The 25,858-nt window shown below is 44.7% G+C and overlaps 1 protein-coding gene and 1 long non-coding RNA gene across 2 annotated transcripts in view; one reads left to right on the top strand and one right to left on the bottom strand.

The window, feature by feature from the left end:
- Positions 1–208: 208 nt before the first annotated feature.
- LOC308474745 lies at positions 209–1,597 on the bottom strand. The gene is made up of 2 exons (XR_013984918.1): positions 1,146–1,597; positions 209–536 (listed from the first exon to the last, which is right to left on the bottom strand). It is a non-coding gene; the product is annotated as an uncharacterized lncRNA (long non-coding RNA).
- Positions 1,598–13,200: 11,603 nt separating this feature from the next.
- GATA4 (GATA binding protein 4) overlaps positions 13,201–25,858 on the top strand; it is a 58,471-nt gene continuing 45,813 nt past the window's right edge. The window contains exons 1-2 of the mRNA XM_081001105.1: positions 13,201–13,450; positions 19,228–19,976. Of these exons, the coding sequence (XP_080857231.1) occupies positions 19,454–19,976 (523 nt within the window). The 5' untranslated portion in view covers positions 13,201–13,450; positions 19,228–19,453. The remainder of the gene's footprint in view (positions 13,451–19,227; positions 19,977–25,858) is intronic.

Genomic DNA, 25,858 nt, shown 5'->3' with positions numbered 1-25,858 from the left:
ATGTAACACATTTAATTTACTTATAAAAATGTTAACGTTTTATATGACTTTCCTTGTTTTCTGTTCTTGTATGATGCATTTATGATTATGTTTTTAAATGTAAATCGCTTGCAGACCTTTTTTAGATAACAGGCGGAATAATAATAATAATAAATATGTAAATAAATACGATAAAATAAATACAATAAAAACAATTGAATTTGCTTCCAACTAAACGTTTCTTTCTTTTTCATAATTTGTCCTTTCTCAGTTTATTGGCACTTTTTCTTATCTCTACTTAACTTTCTTCGATTCTTTTCTTTCCCAGCAGAAATCAACTCGATCTCTTCCTATACGTGGTGTATATCTTTCCCTCAGCTTTTCCGTAAGATTCCCCCCCCCCTTCTTTACACAAGACTGGGCGAAGGCCAAATTCATTTTTCTCGGTGTCAAGAGAAGCCTTCTTCTGAAAAAGGCGGCAAAACCGCCAGCGATACAGATTTTACAATGTTCCGTCTTTCGTGCGTGTGTCATGCTGCAGAAATGGGACATTTTCCCTTAAAAACCAAATTAATAACGAGGAAATTTTGGAATAAATTTTAAGCAGCAGGGCTAAAAGCCGAAAAAGTCATTCTTTTCCATTGCATTCACGAAATTTACGGGGGTAAATCTGCATTTACGGGAGTTATTTGGTTATTGATTTTATTTTGATTATATATTTTCTGGTTTTATATTTTGATTTTGTTCTGTGAACCGCCCTGAGACCTCAGGGTATAGGGCGGTATATAAATAATAATAATAACAATAATAATAATAATAATAGAGGTTTCCTTATGAAATATCTACGGCTGTGTATTTGTTTGTTTGTTTGTTTAACGAATGCATTTAAAAATCTATTTTTCCCACGTATCTTTATATTCAGCAAATATATTAAGACTAGTTTGTTTTTATCTTATTAAAATGTATAGAATTAAGGCATATTCAATGTATTTGGCGTTCTTCCATTTCTTTCTTTTTTTAAAAAACAACAACCCTCTTCTTATTGAATATTCCATAAGAAACTACAGTCACACCGTATAAATCCTTACTCGGGAGTTCCATTGATTTCAACGCATCCTACTCCCGGGTAAACATGGGAATCCCCCATAGAAATCAACTGGACTTACTTCGGAGTAATCCGACGGCAGGCAAACCGGGCACAACCCTACCGAGAAATCCTCAGTGGAATGAAGTTAACTTCCGAGTAAACGCATATAGGATGGATGGATCAGGCCATTTGGTTTCTTAAGAGCAAAAATACCATCCTGTTATTTCGGAATGTGTGTATATGTTTTATATTCTTACAGCCACGTTCCGCGAGGACGGAGGATTCCCTTCGAAGAAAATGAAAGACTACTCTTACAGTTTATAGGAAATTCACCCATTTTCCTGGAGCGTCAGAAAAGCTTTGCTCATTGCAACGTTTCAAACAGATTCAGCCGCTCTTTCGACACCGCGCTCTGAAAAATATAGAGTATATATATGCGTAATTTTACGCCTTCATCTCTGCCTCCTTCAACCTACAGCTAGACATCGAGACGAGCGCAGAGTTTCCCCCCACTTCTTCTTGGCTGTTGTAAAAGAGTCTGTCTCAATTTCACAGCCGACTCTCTACTCTCTGCCTGTTTATCACGAAAAGATTGTAGCTTCCCCCCCCCTTTTTTTTAACACACCCGCGCTAAACTTCGTACGCAACAGAAGCCGACCACCGTAATCACCGCGTGCAATTTTTCCAGACGCTGCGTTGAACACTGTATTCTGCAAGCCTCGATATTCTCCTTGAAGAAGAAAAAAATTACTGCCTCCTGGAAGAGCAGAAACCACCATTAAAAAAACCCCCAACATTTAATTCTCTCCCTTCAAATTGCAAAGCAAAATGTTGGCGCTGGAGCCAAATCAGACACCATTAAGTCATAGATAATGCATTCTGCAGCTCCATGATTAATGTCACAGCTCTGATATGAATGTGCTTTAGAACCACAGTGATTCTTTCGCCTATGAAGAATGCAATTGTTCCCATTTCACAGAAAGGGCAAACTGAGACCAAGCGGTGGCAACTTACCCGAAGTTAAGGAGGGTGCTGTAGCCCAGCCTAGAGCCCTGAACTTTATAGCAGGAGTTACCAAACTGTGGTCCATGAACTTGGAAGTGGTCCAGGGCATGTCTCTGAAGGACACTTCCCATTTGAATTTTATTCTATGGGATTCAAACTGCAATACAATAAAATGCATTATAGGAGACAAGGGAAGGAATAAAAATGCAATTTAAAATCATACAGCACCCAGCATAGCGCATTACAATTGCTACAACGGGCAAGGGAAAGTCATTAGGTGGTTCTACAAAAATCTCAGCAGCTGTCAAGTAATCTGTAGTAAGGGGGTGTTGAGAACCACAGCCTTATTGGATTTCATTGACTTGAGGGTCCCAGGATGTTAATACAATTCAAACAATCCATTTAAATACAATTGTAAACAGGGGTGTTTTGGGGGGGGGGTGGAGAAGCATAAGACCAGTTTACAATCTCATAATAAGCTAAACAGCAGGTCAGTTTAGTTTCAGGTTAGGAAATAAATCAGAGATAAACTAAAAGAAGGCATCATATCTGCAGCCCATGCTAGATCGCAGTTTGCATTTGATTTCAGTATTGATGAGCTTCAAGACCCCAGTCTTAAATAATTTACTTCTACATAAATCTTTTCTGTAGCTGAGCGATTTGCTTTCAGTTGATTTGTTTGGGTGGAACATGGTCTTCTAAGTATATAACATTTTGATGCAACTCTTGTTCCTTTGTTATGTGTACTGTAGTACACCAAAAATGAAGGAAAGCATTAACTCATAGAATTGTAGAGTTGGAAGGGACCCTGAGGATTATTTAGTCCAACCCCCTCCAATGCAGAAATATGCAGCTGTCCCATTCCGGGATCAAACCTGCAACCTTGGCATTATCAGCACCTCACTGTGACCAACTGAGCTATCCAGGCAGTGTGGAAGGGAACCATTAATTTCAATAAGTAAAGCATTAAAAGCTTTTGTTTAGGCAGGCCTCTCCAGGCATGTAGAAGTCAGATGTGTTTTAGTTCTTTTTGGCTACTGTTGATTTTAATCACATTTTGAATAGTGTTAAATACCTGTTTTTGACTGTTTTTTGGTCAATGCATCCATGTTTTTTAGGTCCTACCTTATTTCTATGATTTTAATCTCAAGTGTAGGGACGCGGGTGGCGCTGTGGGTAAAACCTCAGCGCCTAGGACTTGCCGATCGCATGGTCGGCGGTTCGAATCCCCGCAGCGGGGTGAGCTCCCGCCGTTCGGTCCCAGCTCCTGCCCACCTAGCAGGTCGAAAGCACCCTTAAGTGCAAGTAGATAAATAGGTACCGCTTTATAGCGGGAAGGTAAACGGCGTTTCCGTGTGCTGCGCTGGTGCCGGTTCGCCAGAGCAGCTTCGTCACGCTGGCCACGTGACCCGGAAGTGTCTGCGGACAGCGCTGGCTCCCGGCCTCTTAAGCGAGATGAGCGCACAACCCTAGAGTCTGTCAAGACTGGCCCGTACGGGCGGGGGTACCTTTACCTTTACTTTTAATCTCAAGTGTCCAAAGTCAGGGTAAAAGGGTGCATCTTCAGCATTCGCTGGCATCTGTACAATGAAGGGGCCAGGCGAACCTCTGTGGGGAGGGTGCTCCACAACCTAGGGGCCGCCACAGAAAAGGCCCTTATATTTTAGCTACTGAGAAGATTTGTTGAAATGCATAAATGATAAAACAGTACAGAATGAGGCAAGATCGGGGCCAGAATTATGGGCAGGCTAATTCTACGCTGGGCTCAGGAGTTTAGGGTTTTCCCATCACAGATGATTTACTGAAACTTCCGCTCAACAGCTGAAGCAAACAGTGCATATTCACTTGTAAAGATGGAGATGCAAAGCCAGCATTGCATTAACATTCTTATTCTATTTTTAAAAGGATTATTATTACAGGATTATTAGTTACAGGAAACCAGACAGAGGGCCTTCTCGGTAGTGGCACCCGTCCTGTGGAACGCCCTCCCACCAGATGTCAAAGAGAAAAATAACTACCAAACTTTTAGAAGACATCTAAAGGCAGCCCTGTTTAGGGAAGCTTTTAATGTTTAATAGGTTACTGTATTTTAGTGTTTTGTTGGAAGCCGAAACCAAGCCAGATGGGCGGGGTATAAGTAATAAATTATTATTATTATTATTATTACTTAGAAGAAACTGTTGCAGCTCTGGAGCCCATTCCACAGACTTGTAAGCAATCCTGCGTGAGAATTGTGTGTCGGTTGCAAAATAAGCTGACATTCATCAGCTGCTGAACAGAGGGGGGAGAGGTGAGATACTGAAGTTGCTAGGATCCTAGGGCGTCATTTGGTCTAGGAATGGCCTCTGCCATGATGATGGGATTATATATTATTTTGACTTAGTCAATGGGTAGATCAGAACCAGGATCTAGGCACCCACCCCCAACAAAGTGACTTGGGTACCTCCCAGAGGAGATAATCTGAATTGTTTGAGAAGGACCTGATTAGGGTTGCTAGACCTTCAGGGTTGACCTGGAGTCTGGGCTTGCCTGCTGCACTCCAGGTGGCAGGGGGAGGATTTGAATCTGGGTGAGAGCACCTTAACAAAAAATTAAAAAAAAAATTGCATGCAGATTGCAAGCTTCAGGCTGCAAATTTTTACATAGACCCTTTGGGGAGTCTGATCTCCACCCTCCCTGTGGCTAATGGTTCGTGTGATTTGCTTAATGACATCACCAGGGGCTGCCCCCATGAAATCACTGGAGACCCACCCCATGACATCACCAGGGCCTGCCCCTAGGTCTCAGGCGCTCCTGAACAGACAGTTCTAGACCTGATGCGGCAACAGACAGGCTCCTCGGGCATTATGCACAAACTGCACATATTGTATAAAAAACAAACTAGAAATTATTGCACATAATGGGTCAGATCATTGACCCATCAATAGCAGTTTTGTCTACACTGGTTTGCAGCAGCTCTTCAGGGTTTCAGGCAAGAAGTTTTCCCCAGTCCTATCTGGAGACACTGGGGATTGATCCTGGGACCTTTTGCTTGCAAAGCAGAAGCTGTACCACTGAGCTATGGCCATTCCCCCAAACCATTCTGATTTTTAAAGGTTGTTCAGGAACCATTTCCATCCTGTTTACTTTCTCCAGCCCATTGCATGGGCTTATGATGTATACCTCCCTGGGATCTTTTGATAAAGGACTGTACATAAATTGGAGACAGAGGGGGAGAGAGAGAGAATGACCTTCCCTCCTTCCTCAAGAGTTGCTGCTTCTGCCCATCCATTCTACACACACACCATTTATAAGGGCTGAGCACCTGATTCAGCCCAATCCCAAACCAAATTGGGCCAGTTTGGGCCCTTGTCCAAGTCAGGCCAAGGCAACTGCAGATCACTATTGAGTGTAATGATTTGTGCCCATCGTAGATAAATATGATCTCTAAAAAACCCCAGGCAGACTGTCTCCAAACTGTTGCAATTACAACACTATATAAGGAGAATGCCAGGGTAAGAAGGGGGGGGGGAGGAGAGGAGAGGAGAGGAGAGGGACTTTGCTTAATGAGAGCTGTAGGGCTAGCCTAGAGAGCTATCAAGAGACCCAACCCTCTCCATTCACAGGGCATGGGGGTTGCAGAAATGGGGAAATCTTAAAATGCAGAACTCTTTTGTAAGTTCTGTCTTGTTGCAAGAGTTTGATGGCATTTGTTTAGCTTGTCTTTTGTCTCCTTCACAGTATATATCTTTTTGTTTCCACCGTTTCCCAATCAATCCTAGTCCCACTCTTGTTTTAAGTTTGTTGTCTTAATAGTCCTCTTGCCCCCCTTCAAAAAAAGGCTCTTCTTTTTAGGTTAGGTTTATTTACAACTGTTTTCCACAACTGTCTTTATTTGCACTTGAAAAAGAGAAACCTTTAAGAGTGTCTAACACACACACTCTCTTGAGCTACCTGTTTTCAGTTTGGCAGGGTTAATACACTCTTGAGGTCTTGTCATCTCCAGATTCCATCCACCTAGGTGAAACAACAACAAAAAGTTGTGGCTTTTTAATTTTAAAAATTAAAAGGGGATAGCCACTAAAACAAAAAACCCTATAGCTACTTGCCTGCAGTGTGGCACACTTAATACCATGCCCCATATGGGGGGGGACCCCAGAAACAACACTTTATGGCCATTTTGAAACATTTTTAAGTTTAAAGTCATTACCATGAAAATTCCTTGATCTAGCTGTCAAAAAGCAATAACCACAGGATTAATCCCTTATGTAGGGACTAGCACATCTGCAAAATTCACCATCCTATAGACCCAAATTTATTGTATTCATTTGTTTGTCTGTATACACCACTCTTCTTCCAAAGATCTCAGGGCGGTTCACAGAACATTTTGGCCGTTTGGGCTACCCAAAGAATGTCAAGGATTTGCATTTTCCAGACTGTGATCTGGATTCAGTTCTGGCGCAGGCCAGATTGGGTCCAGTCCAAATCAGGTCTGACATGGATTGACAAATCAGACCCATGAATCACACAAAGGCCACTTCTTTCTTCAGAGCAGTCTCCTTTGTATTTTTTGAGCTGCAGCGCTCTAACAAACTCATTACAGTGGTACCTCTGGTTAAGAACTTAATTCGTTCTGGAGGTCCATTCTTAACCTGAAACTGGGACCCTGGGGGTCATCTAGTCCAACCGCCTGCGATGCAGGAATCTCCACTAAAACACCCATGTTGTTGTTGTTTAGTCATTTAGTCATGTCCGACTCTTCGTGACCCCATGGACCAGAGCACGCCAGGCACTCCTGTCTTCCACTGCCTCCTGCAGTTTAGTCAAACTCATGCTGGTAGCTTTGAGAACACTGTCCAACCATCTCATCCTCTGTCGTCCCCTTCTCCTTGTGCCCTCCATCTTTCCCAACATCAGGGTCGTTTCCAGGGAGTCTTCTCTTCTCATGAGGTGGCCAAAGTACTGGAGCCTCAGCTTCACGATCTGTCCTTCAAGTGAGCACTCAAGGCTGATTTCCTTCAGAATGGATAGGTTTGATCTTCTTGCAGTCCATGGGACTCTCAAGAGTTTCCTCCAGCACTCTTCCAACTCTACCAATCTTTGCTATCCCTGCAGACAAAGTTCAGAGTCATTTGGAGTCGGGGTATGGGGCTCCACTCCTCAGCAGTCTCTTATCCAGGCCATGACCCCTCAGCCCCCCACTTTGCTTCAGCAAGGGATTGGTATCACGTGCCCCGAGGCTGTTCTCTGTCGTCCTTGGTTGGACCTGTGCATGTGATTATACGTCAGGCAGACAGAAGGGTCTAAAGGTTAATAGGGTAATAAGAGAGCAATATTGCTGCATTAAAAAAAGGGGGGGGAGGGAGGGATATCATCCATTATTCTGCAGCCTTCAAGACTGATAACAGGAAAAAGCAGTCCTTGATTCTGGGCAACCATGATTTATCATTTCCTTACTGCTGGTTTTCATATACTGGGTTTTTAATAAATAAATAAATGAAAAGTTGCTATCTTAATACATTCTGTCTCCATTTTTTTTAAAAAAAATAATTTCTATGCTGCTTTAGACGCCAAAATGCCAAACTCCTGTCAGCAAGTTAGCAGGGCTAAACCTCTGTTATGTTGAATAGGATCCAGAATGCAGCAGTCTAATTGGTCCTAGAACAATAGGGTCCAGAATGCAGCAGTCTGATTGGTCCTGATGGCTATTTTGGTTCCTCAGTGCAAGTTAATGGGATTTCTGAAGACTTGTGTCCACGTAGATGGACTTCCTCCGCCCTTAAAAAACCCAGATATTGATTCATTGGAAACTTATAGCTCAGTCAGTAGAGCATGAGGCTTTTGATCTCAGGATTGTTGGTTTGAGCCCCACTCTGGGCAAAAAAATTCCTGCATTGCAGGGGGTTGGACTAGATGACCTTGGTGGTCCCTTCCATGATTTTACGAGAATACCATGGCCCCCTTCCATCAATGGCTAGAAGACATGACAGCTATTGCAACATGCAAGTGGACGCAGAATGTGCATGGATAAATACAACAACGTTTGGAATCCATTTATAAATAGTATAATGACTTGTTCATAATTTTGCATTTGTTGGAATAACTGTATTACCTTCGCACCCATTTATCATATTGGATCACAATTTCAAGCTTTCTTTGTTAGTTGCTTTCTTTCTTTCCTTTCACTTCCTCACTGAAAACTTTCCATATTTTTTGTGGATTAGGCTCTGGATTTCAGTCCGGATGAAATAAGGTCTGATCCAGGTTTGCAAATCAGGCTTTATAAATTTTATGTATTTAATAACCCTGCCCTGCATAATCAATCACAAGACACAGCATTTAAACAGCAATGATGACCATCAACTTTTGGGGGACCCCAGCACCCTCAAATATTTTACCAGGGGGGTGGGGGTAGAGGGACCTCAGCCCCTAGGAGTTGGCTTCTATGCTAGTAGCCATTCCTAGCCCTCTCCCCCATGAATTTGCCTAAAAGGTAAAGGTAAAGGGACCCCTGACCATTAGGTCCAGTCACGGACGACTCTGGGTTGTAGCGCTCATCTCGCTTTATTGGCCGAGGGAGCTGATGTACAGCTTCCGGGTCATGTGGCCAGCATGACTAAGCCACTTCTGGCGAACCAGAGCAGCGCACAGAAACGCCGTTTACCTTCCCGCTGGAGCGGTACCTATTTATGTACTTGCACTTTGACGTGCTTTCGAACTGCTAGGTTGGCAGGAGCTGGGACTGAGCAACGGGAGCTCACCCCGTCGCGGGGATTCTAACCGCCGACCTTCTGATCGGCAAGCCCTAGGCTCTGTGGTTTAACCCACAGCGCCTATAAAAGCCATCTAGCTTGGTGACCAGCACTGCCTCCTGTAGAAGTGAGTTCCATAGTTTAACTAGGCACTGTATGAAGAGAAAGACTTCCTTTTATCTGTCCTGAATTTTCCAGCATCCAGTTTTCATGAGTTCAGTAGCATAGAAAGGCAGGGACAAGGTGGGAGGGGCAGACCGGGGTTCGCAGGGTGGCACGGGGCGGGGGGGGGGCTGCAAGATGGCACAGGCGCTGTGCTTGGCCCGGGGGTAACCCATGAAACGCAGTCCAGGATCAGTCCAGAATCTGGAGGTTCCGCTAGGAGTTAGTCCAACAGGGCCAAGGCAGGACACGAGGCAGGAAACCAGGCAAGGACAGGGACAGGATCTCAGGCAGGATCTAGCATACAGCAATGTTGCCCCCGCAACCTGGGGCAGGGTCCGACAGCCTTTTATCTTTGTCGGGGTAGCGGCCAGTCCTGATCTCCCGGCCACTCACCTCCCTGTTTCGCCCAAAGGCGAGCACTCCTCCTGCGAGTACTCAGGTCTCTCCTTCTCTCAGACCTCAGTCTCTGCAGCTCGGGAGACATCAGTGGGTTACTAGACCCAGGGGCCACCGCAGCCTCCCCTGACCCAACTGGTAGTGGAGCAGCTGTAAGTGATGACCCAGCTGGTGTTTGTTGCAGGGGAACCTGTGCAGACTGGGGCTCTTCAGGATCAGGCCCCAGACTTGGTTCAGATGATGCCTGAGGCAGAGGATCCGGTGTAGACTGAGTCTCCTCTGGTTTCAAGTCCAAGCCCGAGTCCCAGGCCCTCACAGGCGCTGTCCTTCCCTCAAAAAGCTAGAAAGAACTCATAACCCACCTACGGTACTTTCAGCAGCCAGAAACACCATAACCAGACACTGGAGAGACCTGTCAGGAGTAAGCATGGACCAATGGTACCAAATAGTATGGGAAACAGCCCTACTAAACTGAAACTGACATGAGGACAAACAGAAGAAGACGCCTTTACCCCGGTATGGCTCCCCTTTATCACATACACAGCCCAACAAGACAATGACAATAACCCACCAACAGCATAGAAATCAATATGGCTAACCTGATCCAAAACACCCACCCACCCCACTCACACACAAAAACAAAGATCACCACAGCCAATCACAAACAAACAACCACACCCTAGGCCAACCCCAACCTCTCTCACCACCAAAGGAACACAAGCGAACAGCACAAGCAACGCTGACACCAAAGCCTACATACATTAAGCATAATAGAAAGATCGCCACCCGACCCCACCCATCTTCCCTCCCTCCACTCCCCTTTTTTTTCTTTTTCTTTTTCTTCTCCCCCTAATGTCTCAACAAATGAAACCGATTTGTAAAAATGTTACATGGAAAAAATATGAGGCATTGCACTTACTTCTGTAAAACAAGAAAATCTTTAATAAAAAGAAAAAAAAAAATCTCCACTCAGCCATGAAGCTCACTGGATATCACTGCTTATCGTCCTAAACTGTCTCACAGGGTTGTTGTGGGAATAAAACGGGGATAACCATGTACACCACCTCAAGCTGCTTGGAGGATATAAATGCAATAAATAAATAAATAACTCACTGAATCGGGGGGGGGGGGGGGAGCTAGCTAGGAAAGTTTTGGAGATGTTCCTCCCAAAAGCTCAGCTTAACAACTCTGGCTGATCTCCTAAGGAAAGCTCAAGGACTTTGGGTGATCTCTTAAAGAAAGTTCCACCTCTTGATCATTTCAGTTGCCCTTTTCTGGATCTTTCCCAATGCCACAATATCCTTTTGAGGCCCACACTCACAGCATGTTCCCACTCCTGTCTCAGCAATATCTATCCTGGCTGGGTCATCTCCACAGAATGGAAAATTTGGGGATCCCCCAAGCCTTGAAAAAGCTCAATATGGAGGTCAAATGGCCGAAATATTGGGAAATTTTGGAACAAGATGGAGATAGATTGAAATTGCAGAGTTTTGAAAAACTAAAAAACAAAGTGCGAGACTGGCTTCATTATTATCAGATAATGGAGGCATACAATTTGGACAAGAAAATCGGCTTCCAGGTGGAAAAATCAAAATTAGAAACAGAATTGTTAGAACCCAAAACTAAAATTTTGTCAAAGATGTATAACTTGCTGTTGAAATGGAATACTCAGGATGAAACGGTGAAATCTGCTATGATTAAATGGGCACAAGATGTTGGACATAATATTATGTTTGCTGACTGGGAACAGTTGTGGACCACAGGTATGAAATTCACGGCATGTAATGCCTTAAGAGAAAATATTATGAAAATGATATACAGGTGGTACATAACCCCAGTCAAGCTTGCAAAAATCTACCATTTGCCTGATAATAAATGTTGGAAATGTAAAGAAACTGAAGGTACATTTTTTCACCTTTGGTGGACGTGCCCAAAGATTAAGGCTTTCTGGGAGATGATATATAATGAACTAAAAAGGGTATTTAAATATACCTTCTTGAAGAAACCAGAGGCCTTTCTCCTGGGCATAGTCGGCCAATCGGTGTTAAAAAAGGACAGAACTTTCTTTATGTATGCTACAACAGCAGCAAGAATACTCATTGCAAAGCATTGGAAGACACAAGATCTACCCACACTGGAGGAATGGCAGATGAAAATGATGGACTACATGGAATTGGCGGAAATGACTGGCAGAATCCGTGACCAGGGAGAAGAGTCGGCGGAAGAAGATTGGAAGAAATTTAAAGACTATTTACAGAAATATTGCAAAATTAATGAATGTTAGAATGATGTTGGATTGAAGTTAAGTGGTTTCTAGCTGTACAGGTACAAAAGAATATGGAAAAATTGGTTTTTAATATGTAAAAATTTAAAGTTATAATATATCAAGATTAAAGATTAGGATTAAAAAGGAGGGAAAGGAATTGTTGGATTAACAAATTTAATTGGAATACAAAGGAGGGAGGTATGAGGAGGTCCGGGAAACAAGTAAACGTAAAAGAAGTGAGGAAAATATGAAATTGTTTTTAACTGTTTTTTCTTTTTTTCTACTTTGTATTTTTCCTTTTCATTGTTAATTTTTTTTTTACTAATGTGATTTTTTTTTTCCTTTGAAACTTTAATAAATATTATTTTTTTAAAAAAAGGAAAATTTGGGGATCCCCAAGGACTTGCTGGCCCGGCTGTGTGGGAATGCCACAAAGCCTGGAGACAACCAGTAAGGCTGCTCATCCATAGCAGTGACCAGCAGAGGAATGAGCACTGGGAAGAGTGTAGAGTTAGCCTTGGTGAAGACTTGACGTTTTCATCCCCAAAAAAGTTTTTGATTTGAGTTCCCATTGAAATGAGGCTGTATTTTAATGTTGTATTTTAATCTTGTTTTTAAGTTGTATTTCAATCAATTTGTTTTTATATTGGGTGTTAGCCACCCTCAGCTCGGTCTTGGCTGGGGAGGGCGGGGTATAAATAAAATTTATTATTATTATTATTATTATTATTAGAGGGAAGAAACCACTATGGGACACCTCTGTCTGCAACAAAGCATGCCTCTCCCATAGTGGTCTCTGCCAAGACAGACAGGTGCCAGCCACAATAATATTCAGGGACCTAATGAGAATATCCATTAAAAAAGCAACTGTACCAAAATGAATTCTTGTGAAAATAAGTAATATTTGGGGGGGGGGAGAGGAATTTTGTCCTTGTTCAGGGTGCTATACTGTATTACCTAATAATATTGCCCCTAATGCCTATCTATCTATCTATCTATCTACACATACACACAGTTTCCCTCCCCTGCCCCCAAAGGAATGAAGATTGGCTCAGTTGTGCAGCAGATACACTCCCACGTCGAAAACGCATCTTTTTGGAAAAGTGGAGAAGCAGAAGGTCCCAGGTTCAGTTCCCAATGGCATTCCCAAGCAGGGCTGGGAATCTCAGAATCTTAAGAGTTGGAAGGGACCCCAACGGTCATCTAGCCCAACCCCCTCTCAACCCGACGTGCCCCCATCCAATGTGAAACCTGAGCAGACCCTGCTGAGCTTTGCAAATGTGCCGGCTGTTCCGTTGCTGCGACCCTAGCATGGTGCCTCCTCCTTGCCTGAAACCCTGCTGCTGCCGGCCCGTGCAGACGCTACTGAGTTGGCTGGACCAATGGTCTGAGTCATGGGAAAGCAACTCCCTGTGTGTTCCTATGGTGCGGCGAGGCCAGGAGGCAAGAAAGTGGGGAAAGAGGAGGGGGAGGACTGGAGGAGGAGGAGGAGGGAAGAGGTGGGAAGCGTCAGCAGGAGCCCTGCTTGAGGTCCTGGCCGAGGGGGCTGGGCCGGAGGCGCCTCTCTCTCTCTCTATCTCCTCCGGCAGGAGTGAGGCGTGTTGCTCCTGCGGCCGCCCGAGGCAGCCAGCCTGCAGAGACGGGCCAGGAGCCTCCCGGGGGCCACTTGCGGGCTTTCTCAGCTCGGTGACCGGCGTGATCAAGGCTGCCTGGGCCCCCGGAGCGCGGCAGGCTGCGCCCCGGCGTTGCTCCGGAGTGGAACCGGCTTCGCGGGGAAGAGAGCCCGACTCGGAGCAGGCAAACGGAGACGGAAGAAAGCAGGTCGGTTGGATCCCTATCTCTCTCTCTTGCAGACCATTTTTCTTTATTTTTTCCCCTTGCTCGCCGCCGCCACCGCTTCTCTCCTCGCCAACTCTTCCCAGATATATATATATATTGCGCGCGTACTGGACCTTTATAGAACCGTAAACCTGCAGAGTGCAGAGGGATCTCCAAGTGCCATCTAGTCTACCTTCTGCCACGCAGGAATCGCAGTGAAAGGACGCCCAAAGAACATTCCTCACCCTCAAAGAATTCTGGGCTCTGTAGTTTAGGATGGGCTGCTGGCAATTGTCACCCTGCGAGGAGGAAACTACGGTGCCCAGAATTCTTTGAGGGAAAGGCTGCTCTTTGGATATATTTGATGGGTACGCGGATCGAGAAAATCTGGTCGTCTTTCGCTTCGTCTGGCGCTGGATTCTTAGGGCAGCACATGTCGTTCCCCCTTTGCGCAGGATCCACTGTTCCTTTGGATAGGTTCCGATATATTTTTTCTCCAGTCTCTCCCTCTCCGCAGCCAACCCGGCCTTTCCTTTCCCAGCTGAAACAGTAACCTTCTCCATGCAGGATTCCCCGGGATTGAGGATCGCTGAACCCAACGAGGCGAGTAAAACGAGCTTAGGATCGCGCTGCGAGGATTCCACGACCCCCAGCTTCCACGTTCTCGTTCTTCCTCCTTTCCAGTTTCATTTCGCCCCTTCTCGTTCTCTCTCGCTCCTTCTTCTTCTCCTCGCCAGCTCCCTATATCTCCGTTCGCTTTATTTTTATATGATTCCCTTGCTTCGCACAAAGCAGACATTATTTTCGCTTAAAAAAAGAGAGAAGGAGAAATCAGCGACTGGAAACGCAACGAGGGTCCCTTTTTAGAAAAGTGAAAAATCCTACCCAATTTTTATAAATAATCCCATCGCGCTAGTTTCGGCAGGATTTTATCTTTTTTTGCGCAAATCTCCTATACCTCTAGTTATCCCCCTCTTAAGGTTAGCAGTGGTTTGATGCAGGATTGATTCAGTCAAACGTGAAAACTTTTAAACTCCGATCTCAGCTGGATTGATAGATGTTGTGTAGAAATCGATGGGGCTGAACTGTGCGTAATAGGAATTATTATTGCTATTCTTCTAATATTCTCCCAGGTCTCCTTGCTGTTTTGAAAGTCTTCCTTATTTGCCTTCTTTTTTAGCTACTTGCTAATATATTTATTTATTTATTTACTTACTTACTTACTTACTTACTTACTTATTTATTTAAAAGACTTGTGTAACAAAACCTATATGCCGCTCGAGAGTAATAAAACTTCTAAACTGTTTGCAATAAAATATCCAAGCGTCCTTAGATCATCATTGGCTACTTTGTAAACCCCAGGTTTGCTGATCTATATTCTCATTGAACGGGGAGGATTCTCATTTTTAAAGGGCAGCTCTTGTTCAAAAGGTGATTTTCTCCCCCTCTCGCTTCTCAAACAGGGGGGTTTTTTTTGGGGGGGGGGGAACGGCGGCAATAAGAAACATTTTTCAAAAAAATAAGTGTGCGGTTTCAAATGCAGAGCTATTATTTCTTTCTTCCTCACTAAGGCACTGCTCTGTAAAAAAATAATAATAGTTAATTATTATTTCCTAAACAGCCTCTGTCTTTTTGTGATCGCTTTTTAAAAGCAGGGAGCAACAAATATCTGATTTTAAGCGCGGAAGTTAAAAACCCCTTTTGAGGGCGGGACGGAGCCACTCAGAGGATCTGATTCAGTATTCTTATTTTTACTATGATTTCCGCGTAAAAAGAGGGTTCCGTTCTGAGTAAATCGCTCTTGCAGTATTTCCAAGTAAAGCAGGGGGGCCAAGTGAGTGAATAAACCTCCGCTTATTCCCCACGTTAAAATCTCCTTCGTAAAATGTAATAATAAAAACATTCCGTTCTTAAAAGAGGGAGATGGAAACGATGGGGAGGAAAAACCCCTGTAAGGATAGATTTTAAAAAACCAAACCATTCCAAATATTTCTAGTATGTTTATCTTAGTTGGATTCTTTCCCCCCATACGTACACCTTTAAATTTTGCAAAGTTTTCAACCCAACTCACTTTTTCTTCTGCCAGCTATTTGCATCTACATATAAACTGGGGGTTTCTTTATTTACATCTGGGTTGGAGTTAATTGAATTTCAGAATTGCAAAAGCACCTTTTTTAAACCCCGCTGGGAGAAATGTAGTGGGACACGCATTCGTTTGCTAGGAAGTTTTAAGTCGACCTCCTGCTTTCAGTTTTGAAGTGTTCAAAGTTGGCTGGAGCGTGTCCGTGTTTCCTGCTCGTCATGCTATTTTGTGTGATCATAACTGTACTCTTCTCAAGGCTGCAATGCAACGCTGAAGATTATTCCTTAAACCGCATTATTTTGTGCGTAAATTGCACGATCGCCGTCCACAGATTTTTATATTTGTGCACGTTGCAATTTAGATTTGCTCCTGCGTCGTCAGAAAATATTCATTATTTTGAAGAGTTTAGTTCTACATACATTTTCTGGAGGAGATTGCTAAAATATATTAGATCAATCCGATTCACGAGTGAATCAATGTAAGGATATTATTTATTTTATTAAAGGAAAAATTGTGGGGTTTTGTGTGTTTTTTTAAAAAAGGAACGCTGGCAGCCGATTTCTAATTATCTGCTTGATAAATCTGGAACAGAAACGGCTAAAACTTTGAACAAATGCTGCGGGCGTTTCGAACAGACAGACTTGTGTTAATTTCAAGTTACTTTTAAAAAGGGGGGGGGGAGATTTCCCCACTTAAGTTTATTTCTGCAGTTATTGAGCAGCAGGGGATAACTGGGGAAGAATCTTCGCGACGCTTGAATTCGGTTTCACCTACGGGGAATGAGGAGTGGGAAGGGGGGGTGTTAATTCGTATTAACCTGGAAAATCTGGGAAAAGAGGGTTTGTTCGCTTCACCATGGCGCAAAAACAGCGGGCATGCTGGGAACATATTTTTGGGGGGGGGGGGGAGCTGAGACGCGTATGATCCGATTTAAAAGAGAAGCCACCCTTATCCATAAAAATAAAAAATCCCCTAAACTCCGTTTACGTTTCATTTCCTTTGGAGCCGATTGGCACGAGAGAGAGAGTGGGGAGGGCGGCGAAGGAACCGGTCTCTAAATTCAAATCGAATTCAGTGTATTTTTGAGAAGATCTCGATTTTAGACATGAACGCTGGCCTATCTCTTTGGGAAAGAGGCTTTTCAGAGAGGTTTCAGGGACTGGGTCTTGCAGTCCTTGGGAGTCAGGGCTATCAAAGTCCACGTGTTTAGATGGTGGGGGCGGGGAGCAGGAGAGCCAGGCAGTGATTGTTCAGCAATCAGGGGACGACACTTTGCACATGCCCAAAGGTTGCCGGCCCATCGCCTTGCGCAAGAGTCAGCCCTAGCTTGGAAAGCAGATTGTGTTTGTGTTCAAAGTAGGTTGCTAGTTCCTGTGTCTCCTAATGGGTTGTCCATGCAATCCTTTTCAGTGACCCCATCAGCCTCTGCCCTTTAGAAGATTCTAGTCCTCTCTGTTTCAGGCATTATGTGTTGAGGAGACCATTTGAGAAGGGAGTAGAGGTGGCCTCGCTCCCTTGGTAAAGGTAAAGGGACCCCTGACCATTAGGTCCAGTCGTGGCCAACTCTGGGGTTGCGGCGCTCATCTCGCTTTATTGGCCGAGGGAGCCGGCGTACAGCTTCTGGGTCTTGTGGCCAGCAGGACTAAGCATCTTCTGGTGAACCAGAGCAGCGCACGGAAACGCCGTTTACCTTCCTGCCGGAGCAGTACCTATTTATCTACTTGCACTTGATGTGCTTTCGAACTGCTAGGTGGGCAGGAGCAGGGACCGAGCAACGGGAGCTCACCCCATCGCAGAGATTCGAACCGCCGACCTTCTGATCGGCAAGCCCTAGGCTCTGTGGTTTAACCCACAGCGCCACCCGCATCCCTTGCTCCCTTGGTGCCAGCGTGCAAAATGCAAGACTGCTGAAGGGGACTGATTTTTGTGTTGCGGGGCAGGCTTCCAAAGGCCCTGGAGAGACATTGTGGCACAGTGGTAAGAGCTGTGATTACACTTAGGCTGGGGAGACTCTGGGTTCAAATACCCCACAGCCACGAAGGGTGACGATTGCACCCTCTCCGTTTAATCCACCTCGCAGGGTGAGGATGAAATGCAGGAGGCTTGGAGAAATAGTAGGACATGAAGGTTATGAACAACAGGAAAACAAGACCTTCATATTCTCCTGCGTCAACAGAAGGACGAGCAATTCATGTTAGTTAGCCTGTCCTGCGTTTCCTGCTGCTGTTTTGAACATGTAGATGTACATGCATTGTAGATGGGGGTCACACATGTGTTCCATGCATGTGTTGCATTGCTCTTGCGCACAATTATACCCCTCCTTGTAGTATGCACATCCCACATGGGTCCTACTGCTTGCATCTCTAAGTGTGGTTGGGCAGAACTGGCAGATCTTAACTGCACAGGAGGAAATCATGACTCATTACAGTTGCCTTTTGATGTGTGGACAAATGTGCATTTCAACAAGCGGGGAGGGGGGTGTTGTTCAAGGCTGCAAGGAATAGCTCTGTAATGAACATTCCTCGCCCTCTGAGCACGCACAGAAGTCATGAACCTGGGAGGAATTGTGGCCTGTGGCATTTTCATCCCTGAGCATGCGCACAGTTTCCAGACGTCCCATTTCTGTGTTGACGTGAGCCTCAGACAGAGCTCTGGTTCACAGAGTGGCGATTCCTCCCTCGAAGGGTTGGGCTAGAAGACACTCGGGGTACCCTCTCAACTCTACAATTTTATCCTTCCAGGAAAAGTATACACCTATGTCACAGCACACCGGGACCTATCTGACTCCCATCTTTCTATGTGCAAACCGTCTTATACCTTTGCTCACCCGCTTTCCGCTGCCTGCCTCCCCCCAAAGGAACTTTTTCCGTTTTCTTGCCACCCCACCAAAGACAAAGGTTGGATTCCACAACCTTATTCTTATTCTGGAGGACCTCAAGCCATTTCTAACCTACCTAACTCTAGGCTCCAGTTTCAATCCTTCATTATTTTCACTCCCTTTCCCAAAAGGACAGCCTGCTGCTGTGATGTGATTTCAGATCAAACAGCCAGACTTGGTCCCATTAGCAGAATCTATAGCCCCAGGGACAAAGGTTTGGCTGTGCTGGTGCTGCCCTCTGGCCGTCTCTCACCTTCCCTAAGTTTATTATACCTGCCTTAAGTGGGACGGGGTGGCACTGTGGGTTAAACCACAGAACCTAGGACTTGCAGATCAGAAGGTTGGCTGTTCAAATCCCCGCGATGGGGTGAGCTCCCATTGCTCGGTCCCTGCTCCTGCCAACCTAGCAGTTCGAAAGCACGTCAAAGTGCAAGTAGATAAATAGGTACCGCTCCGGCAGGAAGGTAAACGGCATTTCCGTGCGCTGCTCTGGTTCGCCAGAAGCGGCATAGTCATGCTGGCCACATGACCCGGAAGCTGTACGCCAGCTCCTTCGGCCATTAAAGCGAGATGAGCGCTGCAACCCCAGAGTCGGTCACGACTGGACCTTATGGTCAGGGGTCCCTTTACCTTTATACCCCCAGGGACAAAGGTTTGGCGGTGTTGATGGTGCCCTCTAACTGTCTCTCCCCTAAGTTTATTATACCGGCCTTAAGTGGGGAGGGGAGCCTTTTTGAACCACCTTTTCTCTCCCTCTTTCTCTGCCCCCCTACCCACACTTTACCTGCATGTCTCATTCTGTTTCCCCTTCCTTTATAGGTGTGAACCAGGCCCAGTAGGGAGAGAAGGATGCCAGACCACGGAAGCCACTGCTGGCCCTGATGCCTGAAACCACCTTGAAGGTTAGGACCTGTTAGGACCCGGAAAACTGCTTCCCCACCCTATCCTCTTATCCTGGACCTGATTGGGAACGCCTCCTGTCTTGATTTTGGAGGTAGACTCTCTCTCCCTCTAACCCACTTGGATCTCGCCTGCTCCTCCAGAGATGTACCAGAGCTTAGCCATGGCTACCAACCATTGCCCTCAGGCCTACGAAGGGGCGAGTGGCTTCATGCACGGTGCGGCTGCCACATCTCCTGTCTACATCCCGACCACGAGAGTCGGCACCATGATTCCCAGCCTTCCTTATCTCCAGGGGTCTGCCTCATCGCAGCAAGGCAGCCCCTCTGGCCACTCCATCTGGACTCAGCCCGGAGCCGAGAGCGCCTCGTATAACCCCGGCTCGACGCACCCGTCCGTCTCGCCCAGGTTCTCCTTCGCCGCCGGCTCCCCCATCCCGACCACCACCTCCAGAGAGGGGGCCACGTACAGCAACCCCCTCAGCATCACGGCCAACAGCAGGGAACAATACGCCCGCAGTTTCAGTGGATCTTACTCCAGCCCCTACCCAGCCAGCTACATGACCCCGGAGCTGGGGGCCACTTGGACTTCCTCACCCTTCGACAACCCCATGCTCCATAACCTCCAGAACCGGGGGACCCCAGGAGGGACTAGACACCCCAACCTAGGTAAGATCCGCTCTCTCTGTTACCTTTACAATACGATGCAATAATCTTTATTGTCATTGTCCCATAGAGAAGAACAAAATTGAAAAAATCTACAGCAGATATTCAGAAACCCGCAAGCCTGCTATCCCAGCTATCCCAGCCTGGTTAGCCCCTAAAAACTCTGATACCCCATAATTGAATACAATATACCCACATAAAGACTACCTTACACTGCGTTTAAAACCAAAATCGCATTTGGGTAGAAACTCTTTCTCAGGTGGCTAGTCCTAGTCTTTATAACCCTGTACCTTCTTCCAGAAGGCAGAAGCTGAAAGAGATCATTTCCGGGGTGCGCACTATCCTGCGCTATGTCTTATGGCACCTGGAAGCATAGATTTGATCCAAGGTGGGAAGAGTGCACCCAATTATTCTCTCCGCAGTCTTTACAACCCTGGACAGCATTGTTTTTCCCCTGACCGCGCAGCTCCCAAACCACACACAGAGACCATAAGTTAATACACTCTCAAGAGTACAATGGTAAAATGCCATCAACAGGTCCTTTGAGAGATTGTCTTTCCGAAGGATTCTCAGATTCTTTCTAGGGTCTTTCTAGAAGGAAAGAAAAAAGCGACATTGCTAAGCAGGTTCCGGGTATGCTGATTTTGAACTGACCGGCATCTAACCAATTAACGAACTGAAAAAATTATCTGGAGAAGAGGGCGTTTTGAAATAATATTTTTATGCTTAACTGCAAAATTGTAGATGCGAACAAATAAGGTGCAAGGAAGCAAATGAAAGCATCTGTTCACAAACGATAACGGAGTTTGTGTTGGTTAGAGTGTGGTGCTGATAACACCAAGGTTGCAGGCTTGATCCGCATAAGGGACAACTTCTTATTCCTGCATTGCTGGGGTTGGACTAGATGACCCTCATGGATCCCTCCCAACTCTGAGATTCTTTGATTCTTTGAAATGGAAGGCTGCATAAAGTTGTGCTTTGCTGCTAAACTTGTTCCAAAGCATTACGATGAATGCCCATCTTTCTATGAACTTGTTGGGTTGATTTATGTGTGTACTTTTATAATAAGTTAGTCATTTTTACTATAGACCAAACTTTTATCAAAGCATTGAATGTACTCTCCGTTCCTCAGTTCTTAGCTATCGTAATCCTTACTGCTGACTGCTGTTTCCTGCTCATACATTTAGGTGAACTCTGAATATTCTACTACTTGGTTATTTGAAGGATGTTATCTCTGAAAATGAGGACATTAAAAAAATATCTTTCTTTTCCATGAGTGTCAGTTAACTTAACCATGAATAGTAATTAAAAGGCTACTCTAGGAAAAGAATTGGGAACATCGTACATTCCACTTTAGGAAAATATAAACAGAGCTAATTCTTTCTTTTTTAAAGTTCTGGATCCATCTGTATTGCTAAGTAAAAACAAAAATCCGAATGATGCTGATTTCAGAGAGAATGCCTTTCCTCCATTGTTGGTTTTGTTTTGTTTTTTTTTCAAAATTATTATTCATTTTATAACACAAATAGACAACACAAATGGAAAAACAAACAATACAAACAAATTCTTGTCTTATCCTTATTTTTTCTAAACATTGTTAGGTGGGCTTCCCCAAGTCCCCTCTATCTGATTTTCATTTTACCTCATCTTTAGTACTTTACATATATCATAATTTCTAACCATTTTTTTTTTAAATCACGCTTACTTTAACCATAAAAATCTTCACATTTTACCACTTACAAATAATACTATTCAGGTGTTGGTTTTGGGGGAAATCTGATTGAGTGCTATGAGGTTTCAAAGGTATTTTTATATGCATATGTTAGTTCTTTTAAATGCAGAGGGACTGAACTTGAACATGCCTTGCCTTAAGGCTGCTAAAGACCCAGCAGTCTGTGTGTGGGGCCCTGATCCGGTAGCTCCAGGCTGGGGAAAAAGCAAGCTTCCTGCTTGATTTAGGACACAAAGGGAAAGTGATGAGTTTCTTTCCCTGTAAGGATGGAAGCAACTAAACATTTCATTGAGGCCATAGGGTGATGTTTAATCTGCTGCTAAAGATGCCATATTTTTTCCTCTCTCCTTTGACTTTAGAGCTTTTGTTGAAATGACTTAAAACTATTTGACAGGTAGGGTTCTAATCCCAGGAGACTTTGTTAGCAATAAGAAGGTTACCAGATTGCTCAAGAAATCCAGCCCGTACACAAACACACCACAACATCCAGTTGCAAAGGAAGAAATTGGGAGTGAAATCAACTAGGGCGACTAAGCATTTTGATGCGGTTCTGACGTGTCTGAAACTGGGAGAGAAAGGTTGGATTCCACAATCGCTATTCTGGAGGACCTCAAGCCAGTCCTAACCTACCTATCAGGGTTGTTGTGAAGGTAAAATGGGGAGCGGGAGACCTTGAGCAGCTTGGGGAAAATGTGAGAGGTACATGTAACGAAATTAAAACGTGAATAGGAAATCATGTTTTCAAACAGGCAGAAGCAACAAACTTGCAGCACCTTAAGACTTGGCATGTTGCAAATATATCTCTTCCCTGTATGGTAGGACAACACTGTAGTTGGTGCTAGCCAAATCCCCTGGGTGAGGGGTAGGGAGGTGACACTGAATTAGTGGGGTGCCATAATAATAATAATAATAATAATAATAATAATAATAATAATAAATTTTATTTATACCCCACCCTCCCCAGCCAGAGCCGGGCTCAGGTCGGCTAACACCAATAAAATTTCAGTAAAAACATAATTGGGGGGGGGGGGGGCACAATTTAAATTACAGGTTTAAATGCAATTTAAAATGCAGCCTCATTTTAAAAGTAGCCCATAGATCAAAACCATAAGGGGAGGGAAACATAAGGGTCAGACTGAGTCCAAGCCAAAGGCCAGGTGGAACAGCTCTGTCTTGCAGGCCCTGCGGAAAGATGTCAAGTCCCGCAGGGCCATAGTCTCTTGTGACAGAGCGTTCCACCAAGTCGGGGCCAGTACTGAAAAGGCTCTGGCCCTAGTTGAGACCAGTCTAACCACCTTGTGACTTGGGACCTCCAAAATGTTGTCATTTGTGGACCTTAAGGTCCTCCGCGGGGCATACCAGGAGAGGCGGTCCCATCGGTACGAGGGTCCTAGGCCGCATAGGGCTTTAAAGGTCAAAACCAGCACCTTAAACCTGACCCTGTACTCCACTGGGAGCCCGTGCAGTTGGTAAAGCACTGGATGAATGTGATCCCGCGGTGAGGACCCCGTAAGGAGTCTCGCTGTGGCATTCTGCACCCGCTGGAGTTTCTGGGTCAGCTTCAAGGGCAGCCCCGCATAGAGCGAATTACAATCAGTTCCCTTGATTGTGGATGTGACCGTTGCATGGATCACTGTGGCCAGTGATCCATGAAGGAGGTCCATCTCTCAGATGATATCATAGAACTGCAAAGTTGGAAGGGACCCCCTCTGCAATGTAGGAATCTCAGCTAAAGCATCCATGACAGATGGCCATCCAACTTTTGCTTTAAAACATCCAAGGAACTAGGAGACATATCTCCAGATTTAAGATTTCAGAGAACGGAGGGGATCTGGTGGAGAGCCTTGATGCCGAATGGGACATTTGCGTTTGGAGAAAAGGCGATTCAGAAGTGGCACGATGATAGAAGTTTCTGAGTCATGCATGGCACGAAGGAAGGGGACAGAAGAAAGTACGGTATTTGTCCCTCTCTCATAACACTAGGACCAGAGGCCATACAATGAAGCTGGATAGGCAAAAGAAAGCACTTCTTAACAAAGGGGGAATGGTTAAGTAAACTTTGTGAGTACAGTGGTACCTCGGGTTAAGTACTTAATTCATTCTGGAGGTCTGTTCTTAACCTGAAACTGTTCTTAACCTGAAGCACCATTTTAGCTAATGGGGCCTCCTGCTGCTGCCATGCCGCTGGAGCATGATTTCCGTTCTCATCCTGAAGCAAAGTTCTTAACCTGAAGCACTATTTCTGGGTTAGCAGAGTCTGTAACCTGAAGCATATGTAACCTGAAGCATCTGTAACCTGAGGTACCACTGTACCTGGAATTAGCAAAATTGACGGATTTAATAAGGCATAAGTCAAAAATTTTAATTCAGAAACAATGGATTAACATGTTTAAATGATTAAGCAGAGCTCAAATACGAAAGTTTGGTTGTGTCTAGACTAACCTTGTGAAGAATACAGAGAACATAAAGATTTGATTGATTATGAAAGAATCTAAGGAAGGGAAATGATTCAAGAACAGATGTAAATGCGAGTAAGACAACTAAGAGACGTGAGGTAAACGCAGTGGAAGTCATTTATAATATTTTAACTAAGATTTATATGTTGCAGTATTTGAAGCAAGAATTTGGTAATTTTCCAGGTTATGAAAAGTATTTTTCCTATTCCTTTGTCTTTTGTCTTTATATATTTTTTATTTTTCCTTTCCTTTCCTTTTCTTTTTATTAGTTTTCATTTTGGAAAGTGTTCTTATGGTGTTATGTATTGTTCTTTAATTTCTATTTTTTGAAAAAATAATAAAAAAAGAAAGCACTTCTTTGCACAGTGGTATAGTTCAACTGTGGAACTCTCTCCCACTTGAGACAGGGATGGCCACCAATTTGGGGGCCTTTAAAAGAGGATTAGGCACATTCACGGAGGAGAGGTTTTAATGACTGCTCTGCTCTGCCTCGAAGAGATACTTCCAAATACTAGTTGCTGTAAACCCCAGGAGGAGAGAGGACTCTTGTGTTCGAATCCAGAAGGCTCTTATTATGTTCCTAATCATTTATAGACAGGCTGGTGCAGTAGTTGAGTGTGGTCAGTCCTTTATCTTTGAGGACAAGGCTGTCCATGGATGCTGGCCACAATGGCTATGTTCCCAGTCCCATGTCGGAAGCACGATGACCCTGAGGCCATTTGATGGAAATCCCCAGTGGGGAGAACACTATTGCTTGTGGGATTCTGCAGGCATGTGGTTACCTACACAAGATGCTGGAGAATTTGAGCCTGTGGCATGATCTGATGGGGTTTTCTTTAGGTGCGTATGAAAACACTCGAGACTGCTTAGTGTCTGGGCCAATAGCTGTGTTTAGGGCAGTTGGGAGAGCATGAGACCTCAAGGTCGTGGGTTTCAACCCCACACTGGGCGAAAGATTCCTGCATTGCAGCGGGTTGGACTAGATGACCCTCACGGTCTCTTCCAACTCCACTACAATTCTATGATCCCACAGCAAATGCTCAGAAACATTTCAATAGGATTTAGGTTCTGTTCCAGTTCTGATGGGGTCAGGGCCAGATTTAGGTCTGATGAGGCCCTCAGCTACTGAAGGTAATCGGGCCCTTTATATGTCCAGCTGTCCTTTGTCAACAGCAAATTGTCGCTGTTTTTGGTGTTGAATATATGCTACATGGTAATTTATGGACCTGATAGGTATCTCAAGCCATTTGCACATGTTGCCGTGTGACTAGTCCATGAAGAATGTAGGCACCCTATATATAGAAAGGAGCAAACCAGTGATATTTTAGGGAGCAGGCGAGCAGGAGGAGCCCATTACTTGCATCATAAGAGCCTACACAACACAAAACACTGTTGCTGTATGTAGGTTTTATTTTATTTGTTTTTTATCTTATATTTTGGAAATGTACATCCAGTTGTTTTTCCTTTAAATTTTTTTGGGGCCCCCAAGAGAGTGGGGCCCTAAGCTACAGCTTGTTTATAGCTTATATGTAAATCTGTTTGTATTCAGAGTGGGTTGGACTTCCCAGGATACCCTCAGACATCTCTGCTGTTTAGAGTGTTGGAGTAAGACACAGAAAACCAAGGTTCAAATATCCACTTGGATATTTGGGGTGACCATGGACCTATCATGAACTTTCCGCCTCACCCACTTTGCT

The sequence above is a fragment of the Podarcis pityusensis genome (assembly GCF_964106645.2).
Source record: "Podarcis pityusensis genome assembly, chromosome: 3".
NCBI classification, from domain to species: domain Eukaryota; kingdom Metazoa; phylum Chordata; class Lepidosauria; order Squamata; family Lacertidae; genus Podarcis; species Podarcis pityusensis.
This window is presented reverse-complemented; position numbering and strand designations above follow the sequence as displayed.